This window comes from Hemibagrus wyckioides, linkage group LG13 (genome assembly GCF_019097595.1).
Source record: "Hemibagrus wyckioides isolate EC202008001 linkage group LG13, SWU_Hwy_1.0, whole genome shotgun sequence".
NCBI lineage: Eukaryota > Metazoa > Chordata > Actinopteri > Siluriformes > Bagridae > Hemibagrus > Hemibagrus wyckioides.
The window spans coordinates 20555115-20573620 of NC_080722.1; the positions used below are offsets into that span (position 1 = coordinate 20555115).

At 40.9% G+C, this 18506-nt stretch overlaps 1 protein-coding gene and 1 pseudogene across 1 annotated transcript; both read left to right on the plus strand.

Moving 5' to 3' along the window:
* Positions 1-712: 712 nt before the first annotated feature.
* On the plus strand, positions 713-9782 carry LOC131363657 (eukaryotic translation initiation factor 4 gamma 3-like; annotated as a pseudogene).
* A 4284-nt stretch (positions 9783-14066) lies between these two features.
* LOC131363318 (uncharacterized) lies at positions 14067-17936 on the plus strand. The gene is made up of 15 exons (XM_058405717.1): positions 14067-14392; positions 15053-15090; positions 15190-15255; positions 15369-15458; positions 15553-15624; positions 15716-15763; positions 15840-15920; positions 16009-16140; positions 16242-16291; positions 16374-16443; positions 16552-16638; positions 16731-16829; positions 16943-17023; positions 17117-17215; positions 17345-17936. The coding sequence occupies exons 1-15, from the start codon at positions 14239-14241 to the stop codon at positions 17483-17485; spliced, it is 1308 nt and encodes a 435-aa protein (XP_058261700.1). The 5' UTR covers positions 14067-14238; the 3' UTR covers positions 17486-17936.
* The last annotated feature ends 570 nt before the right edge of the window (positions 17937-18506 follow it).

Sequence of the window (18506 nt, forward strand, 5' to 3'; positions counted from 1 at the left end):
TTTTGTTAAAAAAACAGCGACAAATAGATCATTTTGTTAAAAAAAACAGCGACAAATAGATCATTTTGTTAAAAAAACAGCGACAAATAGATCATTTTGTCAGAAAACCGGCGAGCAAGAGAAACTTCAACTTCTGCTTGTGTAAAAAGGTATTTTAACAACAACTGGTCTTTTAAATAAAACAGAACATTAGCGTTTTCTTAATGTTCTTGACTGTTTTCAGGAAATTAACTTCACCCCTTTTAATATTCATAAATAACGAGACTCGCTTACGGAAAGCTAATTGTCGTTACTTTGTTAGCTCATTAGCTCCGTTAACACTCCTGTAGTTCATGTACGTTTATAAATGAGTGTAATGTTAGCACTCGGTAATGTTAGCCTAGCTAAACCCTGTGGAGATTTATAAGTCAGTATAATGAGTTATAAACCGTTTTATGATTAAAAATGGTAATGCGCTGTCTAAGAGACGATGCTTGTCACCACAACTGTGCCGTGAGAAAACTTTATTTACTTACTGCTTTTGCTTCAGCTATCGCTTTAGATCGCTAATCCTCCGTGAGGCTCACGGGCGAGTCGGTTCATTGAATCGATTCTTTTATGAACTAATTGAAGGAGTCGACTCCATCGTGAACTACACGTCACTTTTGCACAAACACTTGAATAAATAGTGTAGAAAAAATAGTTAATTGAACTGTGCACTTTTTTCCGGCAGATGCCGGAAATGACCAGTCCTATGGAAGGTCAGGACAGAAGTGCTGGCTTCATGAGTGGTAATGTTTTTTTATTATTATTATTATCATTATTAAAAACTATTACATGGGTAAAATATGAATTTATTATGTATAGGGCTGAACTTTTTCTGATTCGGGACAGGGCCTGAGGTGTTATTAATTACATGTTGGGTCTGTTTTTTTTTTTTCAGCTGGAGTGTTTTATCCAACCTTACATCCTCTGTATGAAGGTCATCATCTTCTGCAGAAAAGGGAGCGCAAACTGGTAATGAATCAAATAAAGTTCTGCTAGAATAGCAGACATCTGGCTGGTTTTATTACAGTCATTCTGTGCTCACGAATCAAGCATTTATCCTAATTCCTTACAGATTATAATCACGGACCCAGATGACTGCGATCGAGACATGATGGCCGAGCTCTATGGAGTAAAAATGTCGGCTTTACTGACGACACCTCCTAAAAGGCCTGAATGCAGCATCGCTGTGAAGGATCCTGTACCCCCGAGAACCACACCCCCAAAGGAGGCGGAGCCGAACACTGCCCCTGCTTCAGAGGTGAATACTGAGCTGGACAATTTCACAGTGTACTACAAAAATACTACTACACAGGAAGAAAGAAACAAATCCAGCTGATTTAGTGGTGTTGTGTGTAATATTACTTTATTTCAGTTTAGATACATTATGATGAACATTACATTGATCCAGTGTGTGTTTTCCCTCAGACCCGATCACAGAAAAAGACCAGGGAACCGGTCAGATTCTTCATTCCCCTGACGGAAGAAGAAAAAGAGGAGGCCAAGAAAGCCAACATCGTTTTTGGTGCTTTGTTGTCCGACCACCTGACACTTACAGGGGGTGACATTGTGGAGGCTCCTGTCCATCTACAAGCCACATCCCCAAAGGAGGCGGAGCCGAACATTGCCCCTGCTTCAGAGGTGAATACTGAGCTGGACAATTTCACAGTGTACTCCAGCTGATTTAGTGGTGTTGTGTGTAATATTACTTTATTTCAGTTTAGATACATTATGATGAACATTACATTGATCCAGTGTGTGTTTTCCCTCAGACCCGATCACAGAAAAAGACCAGGGAACCGGTCAGATTCTTCATGACAGAAGAAGAAAAAGAGGAGGCAAAGAAAGCCAACATCGTTTTTGGTGATGTCTTGTCTGACCACCTGGAACTTACAGGGGGTGACATTGTGGAGGCTCCTGTCCATCTACAAGCCACATCCCCAAAGGAGGGGGAGCCGAACATTGCCCCTGCTTCAGAGGTGAATACTGAGCTGGACAATTTCACAGTGTACTCCAGCTGATTTAGTGGTGTTGTGTGTAATATTACTTTATTTCAGTTTAGATACATTATGATGAACATTACATTGATCCAGTGTGTGTTTTCCCTCAGACCCGATCACAGAAAAAGACCAGGGAACCGGTCAGATTCTTCATGACAGAAGAAGAAAAAGAGGAGGCAAAGAAAGCCAACATCATTTTTGGTGATGTCTTGTCTGACCACCTGGAACTTACAGGGGGTGACATTGTGGAGGCTCCTGCCCCTCTACAAACCACACCCCCAAAGGAGGTGGAGCCGAACACTGCCGCTGCTTCAGAGGTGAATACTGAGCTGGACAATTTCACAGTGTACTCCAGCTGATTTAGTGGTGTTGTGTGTTATATTATTTCAGTTTAGATACATTATGATGAACATTACATTGATCCAGTGTGTGTTTTCCCTCAGACCCGATCACAGAAAAAGACCAGGGAACCGGTCAGATTCTTCATTCCCCTGACGGAAGAAGAAAAAGAGGAGGCAAAGAAAGCAAACATCGTTTTTGGTGATGTCTTGTCTGACCACCTGGAACTTACAGGGGGTGACATTGTGGAGGCTCCTGCCCCTGTACAAACCACACCCCCAAAGGAGGCGGAGCCAAACACTGCCCCTGCTTCAGAGGTGAATACTGAGCTGGACAATTTCACAGTGTACTCCAGCTGTTTTAGTGGTGTTGTGTGTAATATTACTTTATTTCAGTTTAGATACATTATGATGAACATTACATTGATCCAGTGTGTGTTTTCCCTCAGACCCGATCACAGAAAAAGTCCAGGGAGCCGGTCAGATTCTCCATGACAGAAGAAGAAAAAGAGAAGGCAAAGAAAGCCAACATCATTTTTGGTGATGTCTTGTCTGACCACCTGGAACTTACAGGGGGTGACATTGTGGAGGCTCCTGCCCCTCTACAAACCACACCCCCAAAGGAGGCGGAGCCGAACAACACTCTTGAGCTTGCTCCTGTTGAGGTCCAGCCCTCAGAGCTTCATCCCGCTGCCACTCCTAGTAACCAAAAAGAGAGGAAGAAGTACGATCGGGAATTCCTGCTGCGTTTACGGTTCGTCAGTGCCAGCATGCGCAGACCCGAGGGTTTTCCAGACATCCCCGGCGTCGTTCTAGACAAGGTAAACATGACCGTTAGTGACATGACGCTCTGTAGGAGCACAGTGATTTACTCAGTATGAAGTGTCAGGCTAATATATCACTTTTTATTGCCCTGGAGCACGTCGAGGACCTGTAAGTCTCACAAAAGGAACTTCAAAACACCAGATAGTTTTATTAATTGTAACATTAAAGTCTTGAGTATCTGAGAGTTGATCAGTCTTTTATTTGGTGCATTAATTAAAAGTATAAGCCAAGCAGTTGACGAAGTCACAGCCTTTCAGTTTTAAATAAACCTTTCAATTGTTTTTGTCGTCTCTCAGCAGTGTGATCTTAAAAAGCCAAACAAGATCATCACCCGCGTGTCTCTGAACGATGACGTGCAACTGGACAAGGCTGAGAAAGCCTGGAAGCCGGCGGCGAAGAAGTCCCGCAGCAACAAGGATGACCAGGAAATGGTCAAGACCCAGGAGCTCTTCAAGAGAGTGCGCAGTATCTTGAATAAACTGACGCCGGAGATGTTCCAGCAGCTCATGAAACGGTTCATGGAGCTGACCATCGACACGGAGGAGAGACTTAAAGGCGTCGTGGACCTCATCTTCGAAAAAGCCATTTCTGAACCCAACTTCTCAGTCACTTATGCCAACATGTGCCGCTGCTTTGTGGGGGTGAGTCGCCACACCCAGCCTCTCGGTCCACATTTATCGGTCATGTCAAAACCTACACTTTATTCTACACATACACAAGAGCTGTTCATCTATCTATCTATACATACACAAGAGCTGTTCATCTATCTATCTATACATACACAAGAGCTATTCATCTATCTATCTATACATACACAAGAGCTGTTCATCTATCTATCTGTCTATACACATACACAAGAGCTGTTCATCTATCTATCTATACACATACACAAGAGCTGTTCATCTATCTGTCTATACACATACACAAGAGCTGTTCATCTATCTATCTATACACATACACAAGAGCTGTTCATCTATCTGTCTATACACATACACAAGAGCTGTTCATCTATCTATCTATACACATACACAAGAGCTATTCATCTATCTATCTATACACATACACAAGAGCTGTTCATCTATCTATCTATACACATACACAAGAGCTGTTCATCTATCTATCTATACATACACAAGAGCTGTTCATCTATCTATCTATACACATACACAAGAGCTGTTCATCTATCTATCTATACACATACACAAGAGCTATTCATCTATCTATCTATACACATACACAAGAGCTGTTCATCTATCTATCTATACACATACACAAGAGCTGTTCATCTATCTATCTATACACATACACAAGAGCTGTTCATCTATCTATCTATACACATACACAAGAGCTGTTCATCTATCTATCTGTACACATACACAAGAGCTGTTCATCTATCTATCTATACATACACAAGAGCTGTTCATCTATCTGTCTATACACATACACAAGAGCTGTTCATCTATCTATCTATACATACACAAGAGCTGTTCATCTATCTATCTATACACATACACAAGAGCTATTCATCTATCTATCTATACACATACACAAGAGCTGTTCATCTATCTATCTATACACATACACAAGAGCTGTTCATCTATCTATCTATACACATACACAAGAGCTGTTCATCTATCTATCTATACACATACACAAGAGCTGTTCATCTATCTATCTATACACATACACAAGAGCTGTTCATCTATCTATCTATACATACACAAGAGCTGTTCATCTATCTATCTGTACACATACACAAGAGCTGTTCATCTATCTGTCTATACACATACACAAGAGCTGTTCATCTATCTATCTATACATACACAAGAGCTGTTCATCTATCTATCTATACATACACAAGAGCTGTTCATCTATCTATCTGTACACATACACAAGAGCTGTTCATCTATCTGTCTATACACATATACAAGAGCTGTTCATCTATCTATCTGTACACATACACAAGAGCTGTTCATCTATCTATCTGTACACATACACAAGAGCTGTTCATCTATCTATCTGTACACATACACAAGAGCTGTTCATCTATCTATCTATACACATACACAAGAGCTGTTCATCTATCTATCTATACACATACACAAGAGCTGTTCATCTATCTATCTATACACATACACAAGAGCTGTTCATCTATCTATCTATACACATACACAAGAGCTGTTCATGTCTTCCAGAAATTTCTACCCATATGGGGAAAACAGCAAAACTAAAGCTACATGCAAAAGGGCTGTGTTGATTTTTATGCAGGTTACTTGATAGGATGCTGTCATCGATATACCGAAGTGTCTTTTGGCTTAAAATGACATTTACGTTTGGTGACAGTAAAAAAGCACATAATCGTCTGGTTTTTAAATCATCTTTTTTTCTCCTTTGTCCAGCTGAAAGTGCCCACCTCTGACAACTCTGGAGCCACTGTGAGTTTCCACAGACTGCTGCTGAATCGCTGCCAGAAAGAGTTTGAGAAGGACAAAGGCGATGACGAGATCTTTCAGCAGAAGCAGAAGGAGCTGGATGCTGCCACAGAGGTGCTGCACACACACCATCTCTCTATCTCACACACTCGCGCACGTCTTTTAACTACGCAATGTGGATTTATAGGAACTCTTCAGATCTTTTATATGTAAAGCATGTTTAAGACCATGGAGAAAATAAGCTGTGTATGTAAATCTTACACTGATAATGTCGTAACCAGCGTGACCACCGTGACTAAGCGCTGATGTTTTCCTGCAGGAGGAAGTTGAGCAGCGGCTAAATGAAGCCCGCCGCCGTTCCCTCGGCAACATCAAATTCATCGGAGAGCTGTTTAAGCTGAAGATGGTGAAGGAGCAGATCATGCACGTCTGCATCGTCAAGCTGCTGAAGAACCATGAGGAGAGCCTCGAGGTTCTCTGCAGACTCCTGTCCACCATCGGCAAGAACCTGGACCTCGAGGAGTCAAAGGTAACTAGTGCTCACACACACACACACACACACACACACAAACCCTGCTGAATTCTCTTTAGTCAGGTTAACTTCAGCACTGCTGCAGTGTGTTAATTGTGTGTGTGTGTGTGTGTGTGTGTGTGTGTGTGTTTTATAGCCCTGTATGGATCAGTACTTCCAACAAATGGAGCAGATAGTAAAGGAGAGAAAAACATCTTCAAGGATCCGCTTCATGCTGCAGGACGTGTTGGACCTGAGAAAAGTACATTTCATTTTCTTTATTTGACTTTAGACATTTTAAAAGAGACTCTCTCTCACTTCATCACTTTACCTTTAATTGTCCTACTTTTTTAAGCACTTTTGTTGTTCAAACACATTTATTTTGTTGATCATGCTCAGAGCAGCACTTTCCCCACTTGCCATATTTTTAACCTGGTGTTTTGAAGAGCTTTTTCTTTAGTGTTTCTATAAAAGATTAGGGCTGTTTTGTGTTGTGTCATAAGAAAGGGTGTAATAATTCACGTTATACTGGGTGTAAAAACATGGTGTAAACAGTAGAGGAGGCACTGAATCCGCATGCAGGATCGTTATCAGACCAGATCCAAGCCAGATAATGGTGGATCAGATATCCGAGTGAGCCAGAAGGATTTGAGTTTGTTCACATTCTTCTGCCTCTGATCCTCCTGCTCTTTTCCGTGTGTACAGAATAACTGGGTTCCCCGGCGAGGTGACCAGGGCCCTAAAACCATTGACCAGATCCATAAAGATGCAGAACTGGAGGAACAAAGAGAGCTGATTAAAGTGCAGCAGCTGCTTCAGTCCAAGAAAAACTCGTGTCAAGAAAGACGAGGCAAAATGAATCACCCTCAGGACGAGGGCTGGAACGCGGTACCCAACAGGACCATGAAGCAGCCCATCGACACGCCCCGCCTCACCGAGGTACTGAACACCTGAGTGCAAAACAACAAAACCATCAATTTATGATGAGTTTGTTTGAGAAATTGAAATGAACGTAATGCTCATAGACCATAAAGTGGGTTAAGGTCAGTTTGGTGTGTGTGTGTGTGTGTGTGTGTGTGTGTATTTATTTCTTTATTTATTTTATTGTCACAGCCTGATGCAGGACAGTCGGCCATGTGCACCCTGAACCGATTCTCAGTCCTTCATCAGTCAGGACCTTCATCCACATCCTGCTCATCCTCATTGGACTCTAAGTGCAGAGTTCCCCAGGACCAGGGGCTGGACAGAAAAGGTATCTGCAAACCGGCCCTGAGTGAGGAGGAGGTGGAGAAGAAAACCACCGCCATCATCGAGGAGTACCTGCACATCAACGACCTGAAGGTGAAAATGACTGCAAGTGAAATTCTGTACTGCAGTCGCTTTAAAGCCAGAAGTGTTATGTTCAAACTCTTTCTCTCTCTGTCCTGTAGGAGGCAGTGCAGTGTGTAGAGGAGCTGAACAGTGCGTCTGTGCTCTTCGTCTTCGTACGTAACGCCGTGGAGTTGACGCTCGAACGCAGCACCGTCGCCCGAGAGCGCCTGGGCCTTCTGCTGCATGAATTGATCAGCACCAGGATTTTACCTCCTGAGCAGTACTTCAGAGGGTGAGTGTTCCTCAGAGCAGCAGGAGAACGCTGTTGGTTCCACAGACATTAATCACAAACCCCTGCTATTTTACATTACTGATAAATGTCCCAATAGACTTTGTCTGTTTTTTTTTTATATCATCATGATACGTGTCCTTATATTCTTCACTCTCGTCACCCTGCTCGGATTATGACCTCAGTTTTGTGCAACGTGTCCGGGCCACTATATGCGATATACGAATGTGTTTGACCGTTGCGTGCGCATCTTTTGCAGCCCCTCGCGCGTCTTATGTTAAAATGATTTCAACTTTTCCAAGCAGTGCAGCTCATCAATGTCACAACATGTAGGTTATTGTCCTTCTGCAATGCAGAACTATGGCACAAAAAATAAATACTTTATCGATCGAGTTATTTGTCTTTTGAGAGGCAAACTTTTATTTAGAGGCTAAAAATCTTATGGTGGACTCTTTGAACCGTCTATAAAATTGTGTGTGTGTCTTTTCAGGCTTCGGGAGATTCTGGAGGTGGCTGATGACATGGCCATCGACATTCCTCACATCTGGCAGTATCTGACAGAGATCATCACACCCATGCTGCATGATGGAGGAATCCCCATGGGGCCGCTCTTCAGGTACACTTCTTACTGTAACGGTGTTTATCGAGCAGCAAAACCTTCATTTCACAGCGTGATAGGGATAAGCACATTCTGGAAATAGGAACCCGATTTAGGTGAAAAAAGATACAATAATACACGAATTTCAGTCTGTGTTTTGAAAAACGGGGCGGTTACAGTTCGTACATCACGACTAATCATAGCTCTGTTAGAGAAGGAAGCAGCGCGTACGTGAGACCTGCGTGAGTTTAAACTGCTCACATAAGTTACACTGAAGAAGCGTTCACTAGACGCCACATCAGACACAAAACCTAGATGTCCTCAGAAACCCCTCACTGTTCCCAAATATTGAATAATCTTCAAAATCCAGAAGAGTGCAACTGGAAGCAGAGCTTTCAGAAGGTTTGGAGGTTAAGATTCAGGCAGTAATAACACTGTATACTGGTTTAGGGTTGTGCAGAAGTCTGTGATTTGATGAACTGTTCTTCTGTCAGAGACACAGTCACATGCTGCTGTACTGCTTCCACTATTTCTAACAGATAATGTAATATTTGTAGGTAATTAACATAAACTCTCACTGTGTGTGTGTGTAGAGAGCTGACGAAGCCATTGCTGCCAATAGGAAAAGCTGCTGTGCTGCTGGTTCACATCCTCAACCGACTGGTACGTGTCTCTCTCTCTCTCTCTCTCTCTCTCTCTCTCTCTCTTTCTCTCTCTCTCTCTCTCTCTGTTTGAGATCTGAAATATCTGAGCAGTTACTACCTCATATGAAATGATCAGTTCTGCTACTGCCCTGGTTACTGCTGACTCTACACTCTAAAGTAACATGTGAGGCGTCTAGAACGTCAATGTAAATGTTTATAATTTTTCCTCCTTTTATTTTTAGGGTCACAATAAAGCTGGTGCTTTGTGGATTGATGCTGAACTCAACTGGAAGGACTTCCTACCTGAGGATGAGGATGTCAACAAGTTTGTGGCAGAGCAGGTAACAAGACTGCTTTTATATACCTCTGTGTGTGTGTGTGTGTGTGTGTTATTCCCCACACACAGCTGAACACTGCACTCAGCACGGTGTAACTCTCACGAAGAAAGAAATTCGACTCCTCTGCAGCAAGTCAAATTCTGTGTGTGTTGGTTTGCTTTGTTTTGTCGGTCTTAAAAAGAGAAAATAATCTCTGTACAAATTGTATTTAACTTGTGTCTATAATTACCTACTGATTTTTATTTAGAGCTTCCCTCAGACAATGGTCTGTTTTTACACTGAACCCCCAAAATAATAAATAGTTTCTTCATCCAACCAAAATTTCCATCTGATTCCGAATGCTCTTTGTTTGTAGAAAGTGGAGTTTACGTTGGGGAGGAGCCCAGAAAGAAGGAGCTAAAGAAAGAAGGAGAAGCTGGAAAAGCTGAGAAAGAAGGAGCTGAGAGCCAAGGAGCTGAGCAATAATATTTAATCAGTTATCTGACAATAAAAGAATCATTGAAAGAAACATTAGTGACATTGTGTGTAGAAATGTATGGCCATGGGCTTGTTTTTGCTCCATAGACTTGATTTAGAAGTTGAATCACTCATAAAACCTGTCATGTGATAACAGTTCTTAGTATGTGAAGAGATAAACTTCATTTCCCACAATGCACTATGGCCTACAAGCATGGCTGCACCAGACTCCAACATCCACTACAACACAGCCTCCTTCATTTTGATCATTTTCACCTAAGGACTTTCACATCATCTTTTCAAGGCACTCCCCTCCTGCAGAAGACTGTGGTCCATCAAGACAAAACCTCATGGCATAAAAACTTTCTTTTTTGATCAGCAACTGGCCTCATCAACAACATGCAGGACGCACCATGGTCTCTGCCTCCTTGGACGCACAAACCCCCTTTGTTTTGTTTGTACATGTCACATTAACACACTCGACTCAGACAGCCATACTGCACCTGCACCTTATTTTACCTTCCTACCTCAAACTGAGTTTTGCATTGGTCCACTAATGTACAGTGAATGTCCACTTAATGTTTCTATCTGCACTGACCGTAGCACTGCTAATTTATTGCTTGCACTGGTTCACTTTTTATACAATATAATACTGCCCTGTTACACACTTCATTTCTTCTTGCTAAAGATTTGCTTAGACTTTTCTTGATATTTTTTATATTTAGATTTTTATTGTTGTGCACCAATACACCAAGGCAAATTCCTTGTACATGTAAAACCAACAGGACTTGACAATAAAGCTGATTCTGATTCACATGTTTTTCTAAAGGGACAAGCACATAGGCTGCTGCTATGACAATGAATGACTATTGGGACATGGACATGATTGTGCCCCATCATTGACTACACTGCAATCTTTGGGCACATGCTGTACTGGGGATTTCTATCACACTTGCTTTTTTGTGCAGCTTAACATGAACACTGATGCTTGCCTACAAAGCCAAGAATGGACCAGCACCATCTTACCTCAAAGATCTTATTACTCCTCGCACTGCACCTCGCTCCCTCTGATCCACTAGCACTGCCTGACTGGTCCCACCATCTCTCAGGGTAAAAGGTAGGTATTCATCTAGACTCTTCTCTCTTCTGGCACCGAGGTGGTGGAATGAACTTCAACCTAGATGTTTGTACAGCAGAGTCTCTGACTATCTTCAAACGACGGCTTAAGACCTACCTTTTCCTGAAGCACTTAAACTAGCTCTTATCTTTCCCTGTTTATGTATTTTTATATGTTTTATAATTTTAAGCTAATGGTATCCTAAGTCTGTAACCTATTGAACCAGTGTTAATGTTTTCAATGATAGAGACTTAAAACACTTTCGTATGTCGCTCTGGATAAGAGCGTCTGGCAAATGCCAGAAATGTAAATGTAAATGTATCGATTGCTTTACCACAGGAACACTGTTGAAGAGATTCTTCACATTTTAGCATCAGGGATGTCTTGACATCATGCTGACTGAATTGACCTTGAATCAGCAGTGGATATGAAATATTTTCTCAGTATATGCTATTTGACATTGTATGGAACATTATACATATATATACACTACCAGTCAAAAGTTTGGACACATCTTCTAATCCCATGGTCTTTCCTGATGTTTATTTCTTTCTACATTGTAAAACAATGCTGAAGGCGGCCGAAATACACAATAATGCCCTTTGAACAGTTGATATTGAGATATGTCTGCTACTGATGCTCTGTAAAGCCTTCATAACGGCTCTAATCTGAGGTGCTGTTAATTGGTGATTTCTGAGGCTGGTCACTCTAAATGAACTTCTCCTCTGCAGCAGAGGTCAGTTTTGGTCTTGCTTTACTGGGATGGTCTTCATGTGAGCCAGTTTCATCATGGTGCTTGATGGGTTTTGCAAATGCACTTGACAATACTGTTCTTGCAAGAACTATTCCAGAACATCTGACCTTCGTGTCTTAAAATAACAACTGACTGATTTTGGTTGTCATTACATATGGATTACTTAAGTCCATGTGTGTTATTTCATAGTTATGAAATCTTCGGTATTGTTCCAGAATGTAGAAAATAAATCCCTAAACAAAAAAACATTGAATTAAAAGGTGTGTCCAAACTTTTGACTGGTAGTGTATGTGTGTTTATATATATTATTGTATATATATGTATGTATGTATCTATAACCTTTTACGGTATTTCCTCAATGTTAAAATAGCAGAGTCCAAGTCTAAATTTATTTTTAATAGCAAGCTAAAAAGTTTACATCCCCTTTGATTAACCCTCTAGGTATTTGACTTTAATATGTAAAGTTGGGTGTCTGATCCTTTAAGAAACATCATCAACACTTAATGCTTGATGAATGACACCAGGTATGTTAAATTAGCATGAATTTTATAGATCTCCAGGAGCAGTCTCAAGCAACAATGGGATCAGGGAAACAGCTGTCAGAAGATCTAAAAATTAAATTGGTAAACTTTCATAAAGCTGGAGAGTTAATTTACAAGTCGGTCTTAAAATCCTGTAGAGTGAACTAGGCTTAAGACTCACACTAAAGCCGAGTTCACACTACAGGATTTTAAGCACGATTTGCAAATTAACGAGCCCAATATCAGATTTTAAAGCCAAGCCTTCCACCATCAGTCAAAAAGCTAAAAATGAAAAGGCAGTGGATCCTTCAACAAGACAATGATCCAAAACACAAAGCAAAGTCAACTCAGGAATGGTTTAAAAAGAATAAGGTGAATGTTTTGCCATGGCCTTCCCAGTCTCCAGACTTGAATATAATAGAAAACCTGTGGATAGATTTGAAGAAGGCCGTGCAGGACACACAGCCAAGCAATCTGGTAGACTTGGAACAAATATGCCAGGAGGAATGGGCTAAAATTACACCTGAGAGGATACAAAAGCTGCTCAGAGGTTACCCAAAGAGGTTGGAGGAAGTTATAAAGGCAAAGGGAGGACATACAAAGTATTAGAAAAAATTTCATAAAGGAGGATACAAACTTTTGGACTGATATAATTTCCATTATGTCACTGTCACTTTCTTTTTATACACTCTTTGACCATTTTTGTTACTTTTGATAATTAAGGAACTTGATGAAAAGGCTCAAGAACTTTCGCACTGTTAGATTTGATCCCCGACACAAATGAACAATAAGATTAGGACATGGGAAGATGATTGTAGTGAGAGGCCAAGATGCGAAGATGTGACCAAAAGCCATAAAGGTTGTCATTTCAAAACTATATAAGAAACTGGTTCACTACAGTGAAGGCAGATCATCTGTGTTTTGGCATCCTAAACCCTTTTCTTTCATTTTTTTATTTTAATTAGCAAGACGTTCTACAAAAAGTATGGTCTCATAGCAGTGTTTTGGGTGGCAGCAGTGACTCGTGACCGTAGCCTTTGGTTGGCAGACAGCTAGAGAAATTTTAGAGTAATTCTAGAATTAGCCCTTGAAAGTCAACAACAGAATCCTCTAGGGTACAGTCTAACAGCTCATTTTGAATGATTCAGCTCGAGGTAGTATTATTAACCAGGTTTGCCAGGTTTGAGGAAAAAAAACCCAGCCAAACTATATTTATTCAGAGAAATATGGTGGAAACTCCAAAACTTGCTGAGTGGAAATGCTTCTCACTTCTTGAGATGATGGTTTAATTTCTGGCAATGATCCAGTTAATAGCAATCCAGCAAACACACACAGACAAAACACATCAAACATTACAGAGAAAACAATCCTTAATAATCCAATAAAACACCAATAATGACAGATGTACAATAAAAAGCTCATCCAAGGTGTGTGTGTGTGTGTGTGTGTGTGTGTGTGTGTGTTCGTGTGCTCGAGCCCCGAATGAATAGCCCTAGCGACGCCCCTGGTTTGGAGCACATGATCGACTCATTATTCCATTTTTATTAATGAAGTGTTGTGGAAGATATAAATGTGTCAAAGCAGATCTGCAGATAGATGGAGACTACGAAAAGGAGGTCATCTGTAACAAAGACAAAGCGAGTTACAGCATGAGTTTATAAAGGTCGACTACAAATTGTAGATAAAACCTGTACTGCATTATGAACGACTTCTGCCCCTTCCAATATGGCGGACTCATTGACGTGTCGGTGTCCATATCAATATCCGGTACAAAACACGATACTGTTTAAAAATATAGAATTGACATGTTTTTTTAATTAAAATTATTTCATTAAAATTATTTTAACACTCGCGCCTCGTTATAATTAATAACGAATAATTTAATTATTAATTATTATTTTATTTAATACCTAAATAAATACACGAAACATACGTCACCATGTAGTTGATTTTTAAAATGCGTGACGTAACCAGGAGGCGTTCTAGAGGTATTTAAAATTAAACACGGCAACAAACAACAACAATTTGGACTGCTAGTGGACTCTCGCTGCTTCAAATCCACGATTACTCTACCAAGAAGATGAACTTCAGTAAGTTTCTTCCCAGCGCGAGCACTTTCCGGGGTGTGGCCTGCGCCGGCGGTCTGCTCGCGCTCGCCTCTGCGGGATACTGGGCTTATCACAGGCTGAAGAGGAGAAGCGGTCTGCCCGCTGCCGATCCTCAACCTGCTCCAGGTAAGAAGAGAAGAGCTCACTTAGCACTTAGCTTGTGTCTTTATAATCAGCTTACAGTTTACAGAGTCACAGTATATGTGTGTGTGTGTGTGTGTGTGTGTGTGTGAGTGAAATGAAAGACTTTAATACACAGCTACAGCGGATAAACAGGATAAACCCCGGTGTGTAGTTTAGCTAACAGAGCTAGCTATAAAGCGCTTAGCCGAGCTAACGTTAGCCCGCGATGCTACATGGCTCTTAAGAAGAGGATTTTAGGTCTAAAAGTGATGATGTGAGGAATAAAAGACTTGGAGTTGTGCTTTTAGATGAAATGAATGAAGGACAGGGTGATGTCCAGAAGCCCGACATGAAGCGGAGTTACTGTTAGCTTTCCTCTTCTTCCTCTCAAACCACAGAGATTTATTCTCTATTTTCAGTCTTTATTCAAAACTTTCATCAATTATCTTTAACACTTTAAAGTTACAGTTAATGTTGCAGAAACAAGTGAGATCTTGTTGTCACACACACACACACACACACACACAGACACACACACACACACACACAGACACACACACACACACACACACACACACACACACACACACACACACACACACACACCCTCTGCAGGGACATGAATAAATAGTGATTTGGTTAAATGTGTACAATTGATTACAGGAGCTGTTGCTGATGTGGAGGAAGTGGAGGATGTCCAGGTATGTGTCAGTAATAAAGCACTAGAGTTAAAACACTTCATACTACAATGAAAATTCTATTAGCTGTTCATTTCTAACAGAGTGTGTGTGTTTATGAAGGTCACTGAGCCGATCCAGCAGCTCCCTCCCACTGAACTCCTCCCTCAGACGTCAGCTGTCGTCCTGGTAATTTCATATTTCCTCCTTTTCTCAGTCTAGTTTTTACTGTAATGAAATTGTTCCATGTGTTTGTATGAAACTGCTTTGATGAGAGTCACACTGGAATGTTTGTGCTGTAGTTTTCACGCCACAGTGGTGCCGGTGACCTGCACAGCGCTCGGAGTAACGTCCGGTTTCTCACCTCCCACATCTACGGCTCCCAGTTTCAGGTGTTTTATTAAAGTCAGCGCAGCAGCAGAGACACGAATGTACGCTCTTGTTTGTATGTCGTAGTCACACTCTGTGTTGTGTTTCTGTCTCTAGTCGGTGGAAGTGCGGAGGTATTTCATCCAGCCGTGGAGGTTTACCGTCACCGAGACCTCCTGCGTTCCTTTGGTAATAGCAGTCTTCTTTCTGTTTATAAAGCATTCATTATGAATAGATGAGCGTTTGAGTGACATGCAGTTGTCGTGGTTGTTATTAACAGGGATCCTCGAACTCCACCGCATGTGAGGAGTCTTTCACCAGCGTACAGGTAAGAGCTGAATTGTTGCAGCACCACAAAGCTTTAGTAAGTACAGCGACTGAGTTTCTCCTTTTTTCCTCATAAGCGAGTCTCTGGGAGCGTGAAAGAGCCGGAGTCCTGCCTTGGCGTGGAGACAGTCACCTCTGTGCCTCACGAGGACGGCGAGGTAAATTCATTCCTCTGTCCACTACATTGTGGAGTTCACTTCTGGGGTTTGTTCATGTGCACTGTCAATGTTTGTGTTTTATTCACAGCAAACCTTTAATCAGGGGAGATGCTCTCACCTACCTGTGAGTGTGGAGGATCAGGTGGACACGTCCCATCTGGAGGAAGAGGAAAGATCCTTCACTCCTCATGCTGACTTGGATATTGAGTCAGATTTTGAGGTAATCCAGTGTCTCAGACCGGATTTGTATCTACATCAGTGGGATTCTGGATAAATGTACTGTGTGCTGTTTAATGATCTCATGCTGTTTTCTGTCTGCAGGAAAGTGTGGATGATCTTTCTCCTGAGGAGAGCGAGGTACCCTTCATCAGGTAGGGTCATCTTCACCTTTTGACGTTGTCTCATGTCAGTGTAACAAAAATCGGCTCATCGTCAGCTCGTGTTTTGTTTTAGCGCACACCTCTGGCTCGATGGAGTTACAGACGTTGCTCTGAAGCTGCCTGCCATTCGCGAGGCGTTCTCTGTGAGTCAACCTTTCTTTACTCGTCTAGTCTCTCTGAAGACGTGTTGTTCCTACACGGTAGATTCCACTCTGGCTTGACTCGTGTTGTGTGTTATCTCTGGTGTTCAGGGAATGTTGGACTGCATGCTCGTGCAGAACCTCCTGTACTTGTCAGGGAAGAAGATTCTCATGCGTCTGGCAGCAGCCAACAAAAAGGTGAGTGCTGATTTCCCCCGGTTCTGTCTCGTACACACCCGGCGTTAGCCCAGGTGACACAGCAGTGACGAGGTGTCTCCTTTTCCGGACAGGACGTGGACGGTGTTAAGCGGGCCTACGACTCCGTGATCCGTTTCGTGAGAAAGCCGTCCAACTGGGAGTGGATCGAGGCGGAGTTGCTCCAGGCTCAGGTAAGCTGGGAAATAAGCGTTTACAATTCCACCTGGCTAAATGGAAAGGATTAGAGATGGAGTCTTTAAGGTGTAAATGGAACTGCTTTTTCTAACGTTTCTCTCCTGTACAGCTGCACCATTTCAGCTTCCTCGATGTGTTCTTCGAGCTCGTCTTGTTCAGGTGCTTTATACACAGCTCGCCGCCTCCAGCTGTAAGAGTCTCATAAACACTATAGAACTGCCAGCAAAACTTGGGAGAAGGTTCTATCACGTAACATCATGTTTCTCGTTTTTCTTCTTTAAAGTCGGATGGAGGATTATTGCAGCCTCTGTTTTTAGCCATCAGCCAGTGGGACGTGGAGGTCAGGGAGCCTGAGGCAGAGCGACTCTTTTTAAGGCTTTCTGTAAGTCAGGAACTTTTTCTAATGCCATGATACACGTTCTAAAGAATCTGCTTTAAATTCTCTGATCAATCTCATCAATGTCATGCTGGATGTGTGTGTGTGTGTGTGTGTGTGTGTGTGTGTGTACAGAATATACTGACAGTTCTGCTTGAGGACCTTTTCCATCAGCCTCTGGAGCTTTACGGAGATCCAGCAGCTTTAGCCTCCGCAGTGTTGAAGATCGTGAAGCAGCGTGTCCAGGAAATGATGAAGACCATAGAGAGAGTCTGAGCAACATTCACACCCCTCTAACACACACACACACACACACACACCTCTATCCCTTTTGTCTTAAAGAGTGATCAGGACACAAATCTATTATTTGCTATTGGATCCTCATCAGTAGATTAATCTGTGTGTTTTGCTCATTGGTAACATAGAACTGTTTTTATTCTCCATTTAGTTTAATCCTAGATGATTATTAACTTATTCATAACTAACCAAAGTTTAATAAACTACTCCATGTCCTGGTCACACTTTAAACACTCTTCTTTCTCTTGACATGTTGCTTGAGCTCTCTGTAGGTAAGTAAATAGTTATTTCAGTGTTTGTTGTTATTGTGAACTGATTAATAACCTCTTTCACTTTTCTTCATTCCTGAGCAGCTGTAGAAACATCGCTGGAGTTCACAGACATTTCTATTGACCTTTTATTCTCCATTGACCTTTTATTATATATTTAAGCTTTATTCTACATTTTATTAGATATTTAAGCTTTTTTTCTACATTTTATTAGATATTTAAGCTTTTTTTCTACATTTTATTAAATATTTAAGATTTATTCTACATTTTACATTTTATATATTAGATATTTAAGCTTTTTTTCTACATTTTATTAGATATTTAAGCTTTTTTTCTACATTTTATTAGATATTTAAGCTTTTTTTCTACATTTTATTAGATATTTAAGCTTTTTTCTACATTTTATTAGATATTTAAGCTTTTTTCTACATTTTATTAGATATTTAAGCTTTTTTCTACATTTTATTAGATATTTAAGCTTTTTTCTACATTTTATTAGATATTTAAGCTTTTTTTCTACATTTTATTAGATATTTAAGCTTTTTTCTACATTTTATTACATATTTAAGCTTTTTTCTACATTTTATTAGATATTTAAGCTTTTTTCTACATTTTATTAGATATTTAAGCTTTTTTCTACATTTTATTAGATATTTAAGATTTATTAGATATTTATGAAGTTTATGTTTAATGTTTATCATTGTTTTGTATTATTTTATATAGATGATAAT

What these genes read in the sequence shown, in the direction of transcription:
- LOC131363318 (XM_058405717.1), top strand. Translation starts at nt 14,239, where the DNA reads ATGAACTTCAGTAAGTTTCTTCCCAGCGCGAGCACTTTCCGGGGTGTG. An exon ending in AGACGTCAGCTGTCGTCCTG is followed by an intron (nt 15,256 to 15,368) that starts GTAATTTCATAT and finishes TTTGTGCTGTAG; the next exon opens with TTTTCACGCCACAGTGGTGC. An exon ending in TGCCTCACGAGGACGGCGAG is followed by an intron (nt 15,921 to 16,008) that starts GTAAATTCATTC and finishes TTTTATTCACAG; the next exon opens with CAAACCTTTAATCAGGGGAG.